At 37.9% G+C, this 17,314-nt stretch overlaps 2 protein-coding genes across 3 annotated transcripts; one reads left to right on the forward strand and one right to left on the reverse strand.

Moving 5' to 3' along the window:
• Nucleotides 1–60: 60 nt before the first annotated feature.
• Nucleotides 61–6,283, reverse strand: LOC113690515 (uncharacterized). The gene is made up of 9 exons (XM_027208443.2): nucleotides 5,357–6,283; nucleotides 4,627–4,684; nucleotides 4,454–4,532; nucleotides 4,304–4,349; nucleotides 4,112–4,210; nucleotides 2,542–2,610; nucleotides 2,101–2,425; nucleotides 1,703–1,848; nucleotides 61–1,628 (listed from the first exon to the last, which is right to left on the reverse strand). The coding sequence occupies exons 1-9, from the start codon at nucleotides 5,882–5,884 to the stop codon at nucleotides 126–128; spliced, it is 2,853 nt and encodes a 950-aa protein (XP_027064244.2). The 5' UTR covers nucleotides 5,885–6,283; the 3' UTR covers nucleotides 61–125.
• A 4,807-nt stretch (nucleotides 6,284–11,090) lies between these two features.
• LOC113690516 (probable tetraacyldisaccharide 4'-kinase, mitochondrial) lies at nucleotides 11,091–14,874 on the forward strand. Of its 2 annotated transcripts, none has more exons than XM_027208444.2 (8): nucleotides 11,091–11,289; nucleotides 11,568–11,691; nucleotides 12,426–12,659; nucleotides 12,884–13,033; nucleotides 13,166–13,375; nucleotides 13,561–13,620; nucleotides 13,996–14,076; nucleotides 14,458–14,874. In XM_027208444.2, exons 1-8 carry the CDS (start codon nucleotides 11,108–11,110, stop codon nucleotides 14,620–14,622), a joined length of 1,206 nt encoding a protein of 401 aa, XP_027064245.1. In that variant the 5' UTR covers nucleotides 11,091–11,107; the 3' UTR covers nucleotides 14,623–14,874. The 2 variants fall into 2 exon arrangements, with proteins under 2 accessions (XP_027064245.1, XP_027064246.1); XM_027208445.2 differs by having other exon boundaries at nucleotides 12,893–13,033.
• The last annotated feature ends 2,440 nt before the right edge of the window (nucleotides 14,875–17,314 follow it).

The raw sequence follows: 17,314 nt of genomic DNA on the forward strand, positions 1-17,314 counted from the left end.
TTGCCATGATGTCATCCAACTAACAATTTGGTATCCAAGTTTAAGAAAGTACACCACCTCTTTTAGGATCGTAAACCAACATAAGTTCTGAAGTTTTCCTATTGCTTCAAAATTGTATGCCAGCCTTAAAGCTGCAATGCCAGGTCTGGCTGCTGAGAATCAACCAGAACACTTGAAGCTGGTCTACCAGGAGACCCTGATGACTGGAAACTAACATTCAAGTCTGGAGGCAGTGATTCCTGTTTCTGCATTGGCTGCAATTGTGGACTAATAGGCTGCCATGGAGACTGCACCTGGAACCTAGACAAGTCAGCAGTCACTAATTGAGGATAAACCATTGGTTGATTATGGAACTGCACATCACTGCCTATTCTAGTAGGTTGAGGCACAAAGGGATGAAATGGAAAATTGTTCTTGTCAGGCTGCAAATGCATCGCATATGGTAGAGGGTCCCCACGAAATCTTGAAACCTGGGACTGAAGATCACGAGCAGGGTTATACAATGAATCAGCAGATATCTGGTTCTTATGGAGGCCTGTGTTTTCCCCAGCTGGTCTAAATCCTCCAGCCCCTATAGACATCCATGCACGAGCAGCAGCTGCAGCAGCATTGCCTGAATCTTCTTTTCTCAATGGAAGAGCCGGAGACAAAACTGGACCACTGTCAACTGGGGACTGATTAGATGACTTGTGTTGATTTTGAGCCTTCTCAGTTAACATTTTCATCAACAGGACTGGATCTGTTAAACCCTGATCCTGTGCATGAGGAAAATATGTCGCCCCTTTGGCCAAGTCAGAAGCCGAACTAGACTTTTTATTGCTATCTATATTATTTACTTTTCCATTGGGCAGTCCACCAACAGCCACTCCATTAAGATTTGATTGTTTAAAAGATCCAGAGGGCAAGAGACTTTTGTTCTTCAGAACCATGTCCTTCGACCTTGAACCTGGTATATCAGAACTATTCAAAATCTGCCTCTCTACAACAAAATCAGCAGCAGTTTGACTGCCTGAGGGTGGACCATTCAGTTCAACCTCCTTCAGAAACCTTTTCTCAGGCTCAGTGAAATTTCTTGGTTGTGAATTTTGCTGCTGAAAACCAGAAGAAGCTGAAAAAGTAGTTTTGTTTGCAGGAGAACCAAAAAAAGATCTCCCCTCCAAAACCCTAACAGCTTGCTCTTTAGCCGGAAGTGAGATACTGGGGCTAGAACAGGCAGTTGGTTTAATTACTGTAGGACCAAAAAATGCTGATTTCCTCTGCACAGTGGAGTCCTTGACAAGGCCGTCCTTGTAAGAAGGTGCTGCTTTCACCAATTTGTCCACACAAGGTTCAGTAACAATGTTCTCCCTGGAAGAAACAGGTTTGGTAGGCATTTTCTCCTGCTTTCTAGTGACAACTGTCTGTTCAATCTTGGTAAAAAAGGGTGGTTCCTTAAGAGTGCAATTTTCAAGCATTAGCACAGGTGTTGGAAGTGGCTCATATTCTCCAACCCACCCACGACCAAATTTGGATCCTGAAGGCAGAGCCTGCTCAATTCTCTTGGAAGCGATTCTCCAAGCAACAGGTCCAAGAGTTGCTGCAAATCTGGCCAGGCTCCTAGCATAAGAATGATCCGCATAAAGACCCACCTGAATCAGGAAATCACTGAATCCATGAGCTAAAAGGTCATCAGTAGAATAAGATGTCAATTTACGCAACGTACAGAAACTAGCTGCTTGCTTTCTCCATCAAAAGTTGAAAATACAGAATCAAAGCTGGCAACAGGCTGAGTAGACAAGTTATAAGTTGCACGACGATTCTCATCATTCAATGATTGTTTTCTCTCAATCTTAGCCAGAGGTCGCTTCCCTGCAAAGACAAGTGAAGCAATCAGGAAGGCTACCCACAAGCAAACTTGGTAGAGAATAGAACTTCTTGTCCCATAGAAGAAAAGATTGACTAATGATTTTCACCTTGACAAACAATCAAACTACACGACACTAAATGATTAGACAGATATAACAGTGTTCACTGCCAATCCTTACTATCAGATCACTTGCCCAGATTTTAATGCCAATGGAATTTTAAAACATATAGAGAAAAGAGAATTTGCTCGGATACCCGGCAGCAATTCTTCTGCTTTGTCTATGCTGTTGTCAATGACAGGTGGAACCTCAAGCCTATCAACACTGCTAGCCCTCTCAGATCCACCAACCTGAGCTGCACTTGAACCATTTTGAATATCTCCATTGGTTGCAAGTGTGGCACCAGATGAGAAATCAGACCCCACAGGGTCCTGCAATGTCCGGCTGATTGGCTTCCTTATTTGCTTCTTAACAACAGAGCTTAATCTTGTCTTCTGGTCTGATTTGAGTTCGTCCGACCGTTCAATGCCAAGTCTCATTTTCTGAAATTTCCTTTTTGCCAGCTCTTGGATGGCACGAGCCTTTCAAAAATAAATAGGCAGTATATTAACGAATTGCTCCCAGAATGGAAAAAAAAGGGGGATGGGGTTGCACATGGTGCACAGAGAAGTGGCTAAATAAAACCCAAATTCCTAACCTGTTTATGATATATGGTATCTGGTCCATTGTATTGCATCGCATTCGAGCTAATAAGGAAAACATCACTCTGCAGAGGAAAAAACAACTAAGAAACTGCATAACAGTAAGAGGCAGCAGCTTAAAGGTTAAGTGGAGGAAAACAAGTCTAAATGAAAAGAATATCAAATTTTGTTCTTCCTTTTTGCATTTTCAATCAAAATTGAGTGAAACAGGTGTCTCTAATGCTTGAAGCTTGAAAAAAGATACCCTGATTCAACAACAAAATTGTTTAATAGTTACCAACATTTTTTTATTAAAAAAAAAGCATGATATTCTATCTTCCCCCAAGAAACCAGTTCAAAGAATTCATCCAGACAAGCAAGACAAATTTATCCCTAGCATATTAGAGCCAAGTGTTTCAAGCGCAGAACAACCCAACTCTCCAACCGGTATATTCCAGGGGGGCGAACCGAATCTATAAAAGACACCGCAGAGTCCAAATGGGTATTCCTTCAAAAGAAGTAAAGCTCATCGCTGCAACAGGTTATTGCAGCATTAACCAAAATGTCATTCTAGAAGGTTAACTACTCTACAAAATTGGATGTTAATGATGCAAGCTGTGCAGCTTAGGAATGCGGATAACGTAAGCAATATCACAAATATTCTCTTGAGATCTGAAATGAGAGACTCTGACAATCAGAATCGCCACCAAGCATCTAAGTGTCAATCCCTGCAGAGGATTTTTCCTATACTTCACCTTAAACCTATAGAAAACCTAGCTAGTATATTAATGGCCATAATATACTCTAGAATCCCCATAGATGATCAAAAAACTGAGACTTGAATATCTCAAAGAGTTAGATCATAATACCAATAACATTAACCAATTATATATCGCAATGCTTTATACTGCTTTTTTTTTATTAACTTGATACTGCTTTTACGAAGAACAGTTAAAGATTGATTGTCCACCAGCCGGTTTCTTGGCAGAACAGATAAAAATTAAGATCATGTCTCCATAACACCCTTTACTTCATTGGATCAGAAAGGTTTTACTATTCATTCTCAAGTCTGTAGTAGCACCTATATTCTTTATGTCCTCTTATAACAATACCGTATAGGCAGCATCACTTGTGTGCCAATTTGATTGATGATCTAGCAGAAGTCAAACATTTTATGATATTTTTCAATATGAACAGAACAATCTTAGCATCTCACGGGCCAGTTGTAATCAATCCAAAAGCACCAGGTTCGGTTGCATCATCGATTGAAATGTCTTTCAGGTGCTATACAGAAGCTAGTTGTTATCCGTTCCCCACAAGTTGAATTAGGGCAATGAGCATCCGTATTTTGAGATTTGGCAATTCACCAATGAGACAGATACTATTCACTCAATTCAAAGCCCTATAACGGCCGACGTTCCAACATGATACAACCACAAACAACTCTTCCCTATTTCCATTTACATATTAACCCCTTATATAACTGCCTGAGCTCATGACGTCTCATGTACGAATTGGAGAGGTTATGCTCAAAAGAAGAAGAAGAAGAAGAGTAGAAAAAAATCTGAGCAGAATTACGAAAAGCACCTCAAATTGTTCCAAGTTTGCATATGATCCATTTCCCAGCTTGTTCCTCACGGTGGCAAAGTCCATAGGATGCTCAATAACTTCATGGTAATCAGGTAACTAGAGGAGAAAATAACAAACAAAATAAGAATCTTCATCATTTAAACACTGCCTAAGATTACCATAAGAGAACGCATTCTGAAAACGGCCAACCTCCTCAGGATCAGCAGGATCTGCGTAAACACCATAAATGTCCTTCCTGGGATCATAAAAACAGAAACAATTAAAGCCCAAAACATCTTATTACCACAAACCAACAAAAATAACCGTCAAAACAGAAACAGAACAACAGATTACACCTACTTTTGAAGCTTGTCAAGAATTAATTCCAACGTCTTCTTTTCTGGCAATGGCAACCCAGAAGGAGCTTCAGTAGGCGTCCCTGATTGAACAGAAGTAATCATTTCATCATCAAATTTTTCACAGGGTGACACCAAAAATCATGCCTGACCCACGAATCAAAATTCAAAACCCACCTGGAGCAGAGTCCTCCACCCCTTTCGGCTTATCAGCTTTTCCACGACCTTTAACAACCTGTCAAAATCAAACAACAGAAACCCCTCAAACCACAATAAAACAAAACATCAACAGGCTCAAACATAAATAAATGCTCCCTCTGCTCAATACTACGAACCAAAAAGTCGGCGTCTTTCAGACGGGGACAGAAAACAAAGCAGCAGACAGACAGAGAGAGAAAAGGAAGTACGTACTAATCCATGTGTTTTTGTGTGCAAGAAAAATTGTATGGAAGCAAGAGAGAGAAAGACAAGTAGATATAGAAAGAGAGAGAGAAAGGTGGGAGCGTGATCAGATTCTGTGGGGGTTAGTTTTTGACAGTTGACCCGACCGTTACTCTTCCAACCCAATCTCTCCCGACATTGATACTACTCACCTATACATACACAATTTCACATATATATATAATTCTAGAGAGAGAGAAAGTAGTGAGCTGATAGGAGTGGTTTACAAGTCTGGACCAATTAGAAAAATCTCAGCTGAACTTCCTCCCCACCTCAGCTGAGCTGGACAACCCTATGCTCATTTTCTCTCTCCCCATGCAAATTGCTTACAACATCCATCATTGAACATTCATTCTAGCTTTGTTCTTCTACTTAGCTACAATTTTTCTGAATTTTGATTTTTTTTTTGGCTGCAATCAGATCCACATCGATTTGATTTTACATTTTGTTTCCGGTTTTTCTATACCTCATCATCCTCAACATTTTCATTATCGTCATCATCCACGTCATCATTTTCATCTTCCTCATCTACCTCTGCCTCGGCTTCAGCTTCTTCATTGACGCCTTGGCGGCTGCGGCCGCGAGCGAGGCTGTCGCTCATTTTCCTCTTCTTCGACGGCTTATTATAACTCCCATCACCGCCGAGGTCCGACGACGACTGAGAAGCTGCAGGCGCGTGTGACGCACGCCGAGTCTCACTCGGAGTCGACTCAGTGGTGGTGGTTTCTCTGCTAGTCTGGAGCTTAAGAAGGAGCTTGAGCTTCTTCTCCCGCCGCCGCTCGTCTTCCTCATCATCGAAGCCCTCGAATAACTCGTCGTCGTCGAGGTAATCATCGAAATCGAAGGTGTACCTCACGTTCCGTTGACGGTGACTTCTCCGAAGCTCACGCTCCGGCGCCGATGCATCCTCACCTACGCTGCGTCGTTTAGCGAGATCTGCCTTGGATGGTCTCCCTTTCTTCTTCCTCTTCACGATCTGCCCCATCTTTGTCATGCGCCTGTTAGTCTCTCTCTAGAAAACACGCACTACCCACACTCACTCAGTGTCTTTCTCTCTCTTCCCTCTCTTCCTTTCTCTCTCTACTATTTCTTTTCTCTCTCTTCTTTTACTCCATTATTTATCTGGCGCTCTGCTTTGGCTTATTTTCTTTGGAGGTCGCTTTTGAGCTCCGAGCCTAGCTCTGAATCTCAGGCTCTGAGGCTCGGGGGTTTTGAATATATGACATGATTGCCTCGGCTTTGTAGAGAGAGAAACGGCGTTACTGGGTGAGAAAGACGGCGTTAGGTACTGCCCGGTGTGCCCGAAGTGCTTGCGTGTCCACTGGTCTGCCCGTTATTGCGTCAATCTAGACTGTCATTGCTATATTTCCGGAGATACTTGTTGGCAGGGTGCAGCGCGTGCTGTCACGTCAGAGTAGTTCTCCTGGAAATATCCTGAGGCAACGGTGATCATTTGCGCGTGAACTTCAATGTGTTATTAAGACGCTGACTATAAGTGATTAGTAATACAGAAAATCTGCTTTTTTTTCTTTTATTTTGTTTTTCTGCCGAACAACGCAGTACCTTCTTCACTGGGATACGTCCAAATAAGAAAATGGAGACTACAGTAAATTCTTTGACTTATGGCCATGATAGAGTTTTACTCCAGAAATATTTTTTAAAAAGGGAAAAGAGTAATTATTCCCTCTGAGATATTATTTAAGAAATTTTTATTGTAATATTTTTTATGATGTGATGTATGTGAAATAAAAAAATAATTAAAAAAAATGTATTAAAAATGGTAATGATGATGTAAGCAAAAAAATTTTGACAAATAATATACTGTCCAAACACTACTATTTACACATTATCTACACCTTATTTATATTTACTTGTATTATCAACAAATTTTTTCAATTATTTTTTTATTTCACATATATCATCAAAAAAATGTTATAGTATTTTCTTCACAATAATATTTTGTGTGTTTGGACAGCCAATTATTTGGCCAAATATATTTGCTGACATCACCATTACAATTTCCAATACACCTTTTTATCTTTCCAATTACCTTTTTATCTCACATACATCATATCACAAAAAGTGCTACAGTAAAAATATTTCAAATAACTTACAATCCAAACACACTCAATATTATTTCAAATAATCTACTGTCCAAACACCATTTGGAAAGGTCGAGAACTGAGGTCCAAACTCGAATCTCTTGTCTTGAAACTTCACGATTCGGTACGAAAAAAGGTAACATAAAATATGTGTTCTTCTATAATTTTGGAGCATGAGCATTTGCTAATGTCGAAAAACATTGGTTGGATCAAAAACATATACTAATTCCTTTTAATAGTAGGGAAATGGCAGGATTTATAAGCATTAATTGGATTGAAAACATAAGAGAAAGATGAAATTTAAGAAACTGAGAGAATATGGGAGATTCAAAACCACAAATGCTAATTCTCGGAATTTCAACTTTAGAAAAATAATTCAAGACGTCCATAAATTTCGTCAAATGAATTTTTTTCATCATTTACTTTTAAATTTATAACTTTACGTCCCTTACAAAATCAATATAATAAAATTCAATCCTAACTTAAGTTTCCAACTGCTTTTTATTTTGAATCCATCGCGTGATCCTATACATGATCATTTTTTAGTAGCAAAAAATGTTGGATTCCATTTACAATGAAATAAATGATCCGATCCATATTCATCTTTATCATAAAAAAATAAGATGTAACTCGAATCTTATTTATTTATTTTTCTTAAAAAGTGATATCGAACCTAATCTATATTCATTTTTGTCATAAAAAAAATAGGATTTGTCATGTTTTTACATCAAAATGATTGTATATTGGTCGCATGGTGATTTAAAGTTAAAAGGTGGTTAAAAACTTATATTGGAACCAAATTTTATTAATTTAAATTTATAAATGATGTAAAATTAATGTTTTAAAAGTGAATGACGAAAAAATTTATTTGATGAAGTGCGATGACGTTTTGAACAATTTTTTCCAAAATATAATGTTACAATTATTAATATTTCTTATCTAAAACAGTTTATTTTACTTATGATGCATATAAATTGAATTATGCTTGTCAAAAGGCCAACTGCGTTTCACGTACTATTTATGCATTTAGCGGTGTATTATCTTTGAGGTTCTTTCCACTCGACGAGTGAGGATCAAAACTATCATTTGAGATGTGCGTAGTTGGCGTTAATTGTTGATGCAATAATTTACATGCAATTCATCGACGAGCGGTAGTAATTCATCATCATGATTGTAAGTGGTAGTACGCCTACGTGTAATGCGTTCAATAAATATTATTGTCACGAAAAATTTAAATCTACTTTTCAAGCTCTGCTAAATCATATGGTACTACTACTAAACTGATTGGCGGTGACAACTAATGTGATTGGTTACTCTCAATTTCCAAATCGACACAGTTTGTTTGGATTGTGAATTATTAGAGATATTTGTATTGTAGCACTTTTTATGATGTGATGTATGTAAGATAAAAAGATAATTGAAAAGATAAAAAAGTGTATTGAAAATTGTAATGATGACGTAAGCAAATATATTTTGACGAATAAATCACAATCCAAACAAACCAAATAATGGTTCAGTACAGAGTCTGTGGAATCTACATTTCAAACTGGAAATACCTACAATAAATTTTTTTTTTAGCAACAAAATACTTTTTCTCTATTTTTTTTCCCTTCAACAACAAAGGGTGAAACTTAAGAAGTGGAGATGAAAAGATTTGAACCTCCTAAGGCCTGTAATTTCTGGGTATTAAATTGGCAAAAAGTCTCTCTGCCCTGAATCGTTCTTCTTCGGCTAATAAGTAAGTGTTTTTGGCTATTGTGGGAATTCACCCAAAACAAATAGAACCAGTTGGTGACTGTATTTTTTTGTTTTTTGTTTTTTTTTGTCAACCTTGTGAGTATTCGGGATCATCCGACTAATCCCACAACACCCAGACAGAGCGGGTCCGACCGATACCTATGAGGCCAACAATTGGATTGCGGACTAGAATTGAATCCAGGCAGACTTGGAGCGCAACGGATCTTCTGTCCCATACCCTATGCCACTTTCTGTCACACTTTTTATTATATTACTATTTCTCATTCATAAACATCATGTTTTAATTCTTTTTTACTTCCTTAAGATCCAATAACTATTAAACCTCCACTATCCGAACAACCCAGCGGGGGCGGCTGGTGACCATACAGCTATGCGAATTTGCGAGTCCTTCCCAGTCATACCAAACCAGCAAGACGAGTCATTTATTTCCTTTTTTAACTATTTCGTCTTCATTCATTCAAGTCACTCGCATGATAACATACTTTTTTGTTTGCTTCATTTACTCCTGAGTCCTGAAAAAACGTTGTTGCAGTGGGTTTAAGAAGTAGTATATTCATGTGTTTTAGCACTTTGCAGTATTGTTTGAACATCTGCTTTGGTCCCTGATAAAAAAGAAGAAGAAGAAGAAGAAGAACAGCAACAACAAATTCTAATCAGGATAATGTGTCGTGTATTGGATTATTTTATGTGTTTGTTGCTGATTACAAACTGGAAGGAAGAATCAAGCAGTGTGGATGACTCTGCAATCTGCATCTCCAGTACAACATATCTTACCTATCTATCCACATCCTGTAGATCATATTTCCTAGTTATCATCCAGATGTTCATTGTTATACCTTCATTTGTTATTAGGAGTATAATTTACCATCTCACTATGGCCGCGAGTATTTTCCAGGCATGGTCGCCTTCCACGCCACTTATCTTTTGAACATAAAAACAAAAGCTTCTCCATTCGATTTCTGTAGTTTATCTGTCAAGAGAAAAGTTATAGCTAACAAATTGAGCAATGATGCAACAAGATCATGTTCACCTAATTTGAATGGAGGATCCTTATGCAATATAGTAGTAGTTTTTTTTTTTTTTTTGCACTTAGGGTGTCCCGGCCTTTTTATGGCTAGACTAATCATTCCAAAACCAGCAGAGCCCTGTCCAAAGATGCCAGCAATTTTATCACAGCGAGAGTCGAACATGGGACCTAACAGTAGAGCCCTGTCCAAAAATGCCAGCAATTTTATCACAGCGAGAGTCGAACATGGGACCTAACAGTAGAGACGGACTTACTAATCCCCGCTGAGCTACCCGTGGGGGCCAAAAGTAGTTAATAAGCGTTATAACTTATGGTACTAACTGCACAACTAGTACATTTTTGCTAGCGTGCAAATCTTATCTGTATCACCACCCAAGAAAAAAAAAAGTCAAGGAAAACATTTAACCTATATCTGATCTTTTGATGATATCAATCATCATATACGAATTATTGAATAAAGCCAATAAACAGTGCATATGCAAATTGATTAAAATTTGAGTAGCAGGCGGCTCACCTGTTGTTAAAATAGGAATGGCAACAGGACAAGGATTGTCCAAACATTCCCGCGGCTCCGCCTTCCCAACCCCACTTTCTCCCGCGGACTAACAGAGTAAATGTATAATTAGTAAAAAGTGTAATTAGTAATTTAATATAATTATATTAGTATAAGTGATCAATAATTTATATTAATATAAATGTATAACTATTAATATAATTAATAGTATTAATTATGTTAACTATATATAATCTGATACTTATAATCAATAATATAATTATTATAACTAATGATATTAAATATATTATATACATGTGACTATAATATATATTTTTTTTTAAATGGGTGACGGGGCAAGGGTATGCTCCCCTGTCCCCCTATTCCTGAGGGGAGAAAATGATTCCTGTCTCGCTCTATTAACCCCGTCCTAATTATCATTCTTAGTCAAAAAGCTTTATGGCGAAATATTTATCAACTTCTCATCTTTTAATCATCTTTTTAACCCTCAAATATCTCAAATTGGGCAAAATTGTTATACTAACTTCATGAATTTTAAATCGAAAAGTAGGATCTAAACTTTTTCGAGCTTGCCTAAAAAAAAGGAAACAGAAATTAGGATGATTGAGGCAAAAAGGCTTTTTTTGGGGCACAATACACTTTACCCCCTTGTGGGGTGTTATTTATTTCAAGATCTAAACTAGAGGGGAGTTATATAAAAAAGAACTAAATCATAGGGGGGTAAAGTGTAATTTAGTCAAAAAATAGTTTTCCCATTTTAAATTCGAGTTGTCAGTGGAAGCAGTAAATCTTCACTCTTCAGTCTCCAGTCCAAAAATGGAGAAGCTGAGGAGACTGGTGATTCAAATAGCCAGCACTCCGCCATCCCAGAGATTCTCTGCTCTCTCTCCACTCCAGCTTTCTCTCATTCCCCTACTCTCCATCGCTTCGTCCATCTACAACCTCGCTCTTCTCATCCGACACCGCCTCTACTATCTGGGAATTTTCCACAAACGCAGGTATTGAAAAAGAACCCCCGCCCGGGGGGGGGGAGGAAGAAAAATCTTCTAAGCAATGAAAGGAAGTTTTAGTCTGTACCCTTTTAACGTAAAGCATTTTTCTCGAAGAGAATCGCAAAATCCTTGTGATTTTTTAGGCAAAGTTTCAATTTTTATCATCTTTTACCCTTGATTCTCCCTTGAGAACCCTGATAATTGTACTAGGTGTTTTTTGTTGCTTCTTTACGGAACTTCTGATTTCTTGATACAGTTTTACTTTGTTGGTTGTGAACTTTAAGGTTGCCAGTGCCAGTTTTAAGTGTTGGAAATTTGACATGGGGAGGAAATGGGAAGACTCCAATGGTTGAGTTCGTTGCTCGGTGGTTGATCGATTCTGGGATTTCACCGCTTATTCTGACAAGGGTACTCAATCGATTTCCTTCTTTTTCTTTTTCTTTTTTATTTTTGTGGCAAGAACGCATTTGCAAGATGGAATTTTGAGTGAACTGAAGCTTTTCTGTTATTTGTATGTTGTTTTTTTCTCGGTCCTTTTGGTCTTGCTATATGAAATTGTTGACTTGTATGGAGTGGTAAAAAATTTGATGCTTCAGTTTTTTAAGGTTTAGAAATTAGACAAGTACGCAATAATAGAAGTTGTTTTGGCTGTTGAGAGATAATAGACAAACGTTGTTTTGGATGTTTTAGTCGTTTTCTACTTTGATTTGGAGTTTTCTAGTTCTTACTTGACCATCATTTGCAACTACTGATATTAAACGTTTTCTGCAAATAAACACACACACAATTAGCTAGTGCTAGATTGAGTGGGACCCATAGATTAACGTGAAAACTAGTGATCCCTGACCAATGTTGTAAGCGAATTCCTTTGAAGTTATTTTGTTTGTTAGGCGTTATTCTAAATATTTCTTATCTCATCATTTCTGGATTTTATGATGTTCGAGGTTTCTTTTTCTTTTCTTTATGAGCATGCATTTGCTGCTATGGAAGTGGGAGGGATCAGGGATCAGTACTTTTTCTTGGCTAGTCCATAGGTGTAAATGTAAATAAACATGGAGTAAGGCTTGTTGAGAAGGAATAACTTCCTGCCTGTGGAATTTAATTTTCTTGCTTACGTATTTGCATGAGGGTTCACTTTGCAGGGTTATGGCGGTGGTGATGAAGCCAAAATGCTTCAACGACATTTACATGGGACATCTGCTAAAGTTGGTGTTGGAGCTAACAGGGCTGCCACTGCTGCTAGTTTTCTTGAAAGACACGGATATCTGAACTTTTCTGATAGTACATGCTCCACAAAAGCTTTCTTGAGCAAGAAAGCAAGGACTGATTCTTTTTCAGACAAAATTGGAGTGGCAATATTAGATGATGGAATGCAGGTATGATGGCCCAAAGGACCTTCATTATTTTAGATTACATTCGGCAGCACGCAATGCAGTATCATTTCTGAGATTACTTAGTCCAGATTATAGGCCTTCTGCCATTTATGCATTTCCACATGAAAAAAATAGCTGTTTTCTAGTCACAATTCTTGAAATTGAAGTGGTGATTATCAGTTAGGACTTGTATTTATTGATTGTTAAATCGAACGATTGAAAGGCAGCATTTGCAGCTGTGGCGTGACCTAGAGATTATTATGGTGAATGGGATGATGCCATGGGGAAATCTGGAGTTGATTCCACTTGGACCATTAAGGGAACCTCTTGCTGCACTTGGGAGAGCAGATGTTGTTGTAATTCATCATGCAGACTTGGTACAAATTGTTTCTTCTCTGTTTTTCTCTTGTTTAGACTAACATCAATTCGCTTGTAATTGTTCGATGGCCACTTAGTGTATGTTATAGGATAACATACATAAATGAGTCTAATGCAGGGGACTCATACAGGTGGCTGAACAAAATATTGAAGCCATTGAATCAACAGTTTGGAAAGTCAGTGACTCTATCCCCATATTCCTGACACAAATGGCACCTTCATACTTCCTAAAAGCTGGCAACACTTCCTGTGTTTTATCCCTGAGGGCAATATATGATATGATTGTCCTGTGTGTTTCTGCTATTGGTTTTCCTGAGTCCTTTGTGCAGACAATTCTGAAGGTAGTGTTTTTTTCATGTCTTCTTTTTCATTGTGAGTTCAAGATCTTGTCATAATTAACTTTTAGCTTATGTTAATATGCTTGTATTATAACAGAAGTTGAGGTCTACATGATTCCTTCATTTTATTAGTCCACCTGCATTCCAGTTTCAAATCTGAGAGGTGGTTTTGGTATTGACAATGGCAGATGGGACCAAAGCATGTTGATCGATTAGATTTCAGTGATCATCATTTGTTCCAGGCTAAGGTAAATCTCCTTTTTGAATTTTTCTTTTTCACTTGGTTTGACTATCATTGTCAATTTTTTGGAGGACAAGAATGAAATTTCCTTACCTTTGCTATCCAGTTTCAAGAAAAGTTCTTGTTGTTTTTTTAGTTCCTGAAGTTGAATCAAAGAATATCTTCTCTCATACTCACAAACTATTTGAATCAAAGAACATCTTCTCTCATGCTCGTAAACTAAACAAAGGGTCACATAGTGATCTCTTTTCATTTTTCTCTCTCCTCTCTCTCTCTCTCTCTCTCTCTCTCTCTAAAAGTGGAATTTGTCCTTATTCTTTAATTCTTTTCATAGTATAAGTTTGACTGTTGTTGCTTACCTCCTGGTTCTCTATTGCTGTAGGATATTACTATCATTAGAAGGAGACTTAAAGAACTTGAATCTGCATATGGCATGCAGCCAATTGTTGTTGTGACTGAAAAGGTAAGCAGATCTTTCAAAGCACATTGTCTATAGAGCCTAGTCTATTGCTAATTATTTTAACAAACATCATAGATCAAAGAAGCTGTCTTTGGAACATTTCCTCCATCTTTTCTTTTGCCTAGAGCTAGTAACTTGACATTAATCTTCACCCACTCTTTCTTGTTTACATTAGGCTTTGAAGAAATGAAAGTAATTTTGTGAACTTAACTGTGATTTAGCATATCTGAACCATGAAATGGCTTCTTTTAACCCATCAAACTGATATATTGACCCTTTTGGAATGAGCTTTCTTTTAACTTGCTACTTTTGATGTTTGATGTAAATTGAATAAGTTTCACTGAATGGCTGTACTTTTCCTTTTCAATTCTCTCCTTGGCATAGGATTATGATCGTGCTCCAGATGTTCTGAATCATGTGAATCCTTATCAAGCATTGGTGCTCTGTTCTAGCATGCAAATCCTACCTCGTGAAGGACGCACAGAAGATAATTTCAAGAAGTTCCTACGAGAGCGCCTTAAATCATTGTCGGACTCGAAGATTACTTGAAGTCTTGAACTTACAAGAAGGAGGGCCCAGGAGAGGCCCGTTGATTATTTTCGGACTCGAAGATCACTTGGAAGTTGGAAGTCTTGAGCTTGTAACATCGAGGGAGAATAATTTTGTTTGGTCATGAGATTTTTTCTCGCATACGATTCATGGTTCTTATTCCTACATGAGATTCTTGATCAGGCGTACGATGTGGATCTTGGGCTTTACTTCCTTCAGTTATTACATATTAGGAACAATAATCGGATGAAACTATAAGCTACTCCGCTTTCTGTTCTTTTTTTTTTTTTTTTTTTTCAGAAACGATAACTGTTATATAATCCAATCTATCCTATACAAGGAGGAGGGGACGGATCTAAGGAGATTCAGGGGTAATCTGGAAGAAATTGAAAATCATCATCAGATTAAATGGGTGTATTACATATCTGTCTGAATTTTTTTTAAACAAAGTCACTTTTAATGTGTTCTACCAAACTTTAATACTTTGGTGGTGGCCATCCGTTCAAAGGCCGGTGATTCTCGGCTTTCTGTTCTAAATAGACAAAACAAATTTTTTGTCTTACTTACAGCGCCTGCCGACTCCTAGGGAGAATATTGAGCCTACATAGCCGACTGTTACAGAGCTTTCTTTTTTTCCAGCTCAAGTTTTGCAGCCAAATTGAAGCTACGGAATGTGAAAGTCCGAAGTCAGAAGACAAAGCCAGCTTTGTTTTTCAGTTTTCACCGACCTAATGGAGCAGCGATATATGTATGTAACAAGTCTTGATTGAGTTGTCCCGATTGTAGTGTGTAGAAAGAATTATAATTTTGACAGCGTTCAGATTCTTCTGAGACGTATTGGGGCCATGGACATGGACAGATGGTGCAGGTGCATGGACCCCCGGCAGCTGCCTATTTCCCCGTCGTGCAGAAACGGGTTCAAACTTCAAACTGGGGCACTTGGATGACATCCTTTTCAGTTTGAAGCACAATTACTTAATGGTTGACCCGTACAAGGAAATTATTAATACAGTGTAGAAGCGAATCAGTGATCACCTAGGCAAAAATTTACCGTGCGAGACACACTTATTTTTATTTTTTCGGTATCAAGAAAAGGAAATTCAATTGCATATAGTATTAAAGTTGCATTATACTCATCCCTGGATAAACAAAACAACAGCTCTCAAATCATTCGTTGCAAAGTTGATCATAAATTCAGGGATATCATCGAAACAAAAGAAAATCATGTTCTTGATCTGATCCATCCTTTGCCAATGCATCTCCAAGAAAAGTTTGCTTCTGAGTACAGGTGGGTGATTGCAGCACACTAACGAACCTGTTCCTTAGCTCCATCTCCATGCAATGGATGCGGGTGATGTTGGCTGGTGACTTGGTAATTAAATAAATTATCAGCAGCCATGAAAGTCCCAAGTTCAGTTTGCAGATGCTGAATGCCCACATCCAAGGCCAAATTGCAAACCATTTCCATCCGTCGCATGGCAGATGGCGTAGGTTTCTTCCAAGTCCAGCAACCGGATAAGAGCCAGCTTTTCCGGAATCGTGAGGAAAGCTCTGTCATAGCTCCATTTCTTTCTAAGGTTGATTGTCATTTGAGAACTACAAACTACTAATCGAAGACAAAATAGAGAAGTTGTGCTTCCGTGGAATGTGAAACAAAAGATAGCACTAGTAAACAAGATGTTGTGGATCAAATTTTGTTTACAAGTTGAAAATAAATCACACTCTGATAACTATAGGCTACGTTTGGATAGCAAATTTTTTCAAAAAAAAATTTCGCTTGTATCGGAAACACATTTTTCAATTCAGCTTTTTATATTTCCAACCACCTTTTTATCTCATATACATCGTATCATGTAAAAAGTGTTACAGTAATTATTTCAAATAATTATTTGAAGTAATGCTGTATCGAAACAAAGCCTATAGTTCTGATCCCAACAGTGTGTGAAGTCTACTTGCCGGTTCTGGGATGAGAAAAACGAAACGTTACGCTAATGGTTAAGCTAAAAAGGTGATTATCTTGGTTGAATTCAAGGATGTTTCTTTTTGAATATGCGTCATAGTCTCATTATTGCTGCCTTTGAAGAAATATTTTATCAGTCAGCAGACTCAGCACTCAGGCAGGGGTTGTCAAAAGTCTTTATCCTCCTCTGCAATCATGTTTTGTGGCCTGCCTGCTTTGACAACCAACTTAAATAAGATTCACATTATCAAGAGAAATTTTGCCAAAGTCGAACAGGAAATTCAGGAACAAAAATTGGAGTTTACAAGTGTAAACCTATCGACTTGTTGCGTCGAAAAACATGAATTTCAGCAGTTGCCTCCCTCAGCAAAAAGCAAGAAAAGACTTCTCTGACTTTGTTTTGTTTCGGTACCTCAGCCACAAATGTAGAGAAAAAAAAACTAAATGGCAATAACACATGTTCGACGGCAACAAACCTGTACCAAGTTAAGAGCTGAGATTCGATTTGAGAAGGGAAGAACTAACCAAGAAGGCTATGTAGTGGGTTGGCTGGTGTGAATTGTGATGGGACGGTGGAAAATAGCGGTGGTGCCGAGTCTGTTTTCATTTGAAAGTTGTAGGCTAATTTTCATTGGAACATTTTGACATGTACCCATTTCTGTTCTGTTATCTAAGGTATTATCAATTTGATCAAAATTTTGAGAGCTAACTTTATCTAGAAAATTCAGTGAC

This window comes from Coffea arabica, chromosome 5c, assembly GCF_036785885.1.
Source record: "Coffea arabica cultivar ET-39 chromosome 5c, Coffea Arabica ET-39 HiFi, whole genome shotgun sequence".
NCBI classification, from domain to species: domain Eukaryota; kingdom Viridiplantae; phylum Streptophyta; class Magnoliopsida; order Gentianales; family Rubiaceae; genus Coffea; species Coffea arabica.

What these genes read in the sequence shown, in the direction of transcription:
- LOC113690516 (XM_027208444.2), top strand. Translation starts at nt 11,108, where the DNA reads ATGGAGAAGCTGAGGAGACTGGTGATTCAAATAGCCAGCACTCCGCCA. An exon ending in GGAATTTTCCACAAACGCAG is followed by an intron (nt 11,290 to 11,567) that starts GTATTGAAAAAG and finishes GTGAACTTTAAG; the next exon opens with GTTGCCAGTGCCAGTTTTAA. An exon ending in TATTAGATGATGGAATGCAG is followed by an intron (nt 12,660 to 12,883) that starts GTATGATGGCCC and finishes ATTGAAAGGCAG; the next exon opens with CATTTGCAGCTGTGGCGTGA.
- LOC113690515 (XM_027208443.2), bottom strand. Translation starts at nt 5,884, where the DNA reads ATGACAAAGATGGGGCAGATCGTGAAGAGGAAGAAGAAAGGGAGACCA. An exon ending in AAAATGTTGAGGATGATGAG is followed by an intron (nt 4,685 to 5,356) that starts GTATAGAAAAAC and finishes TGATTTTGACAG; the next exon opens with GTTGTTAAAGGTCGTGGAAA. An exon ending in AAAGCAAGCAGCTAGTTTCT is followed by an intron (nt 1,629 to 1,702) that starts GTACGTTGCGTA and finishes TTCCTGATTCAG; the next exon opens with GTGGGTCTTTATGCGGATCA.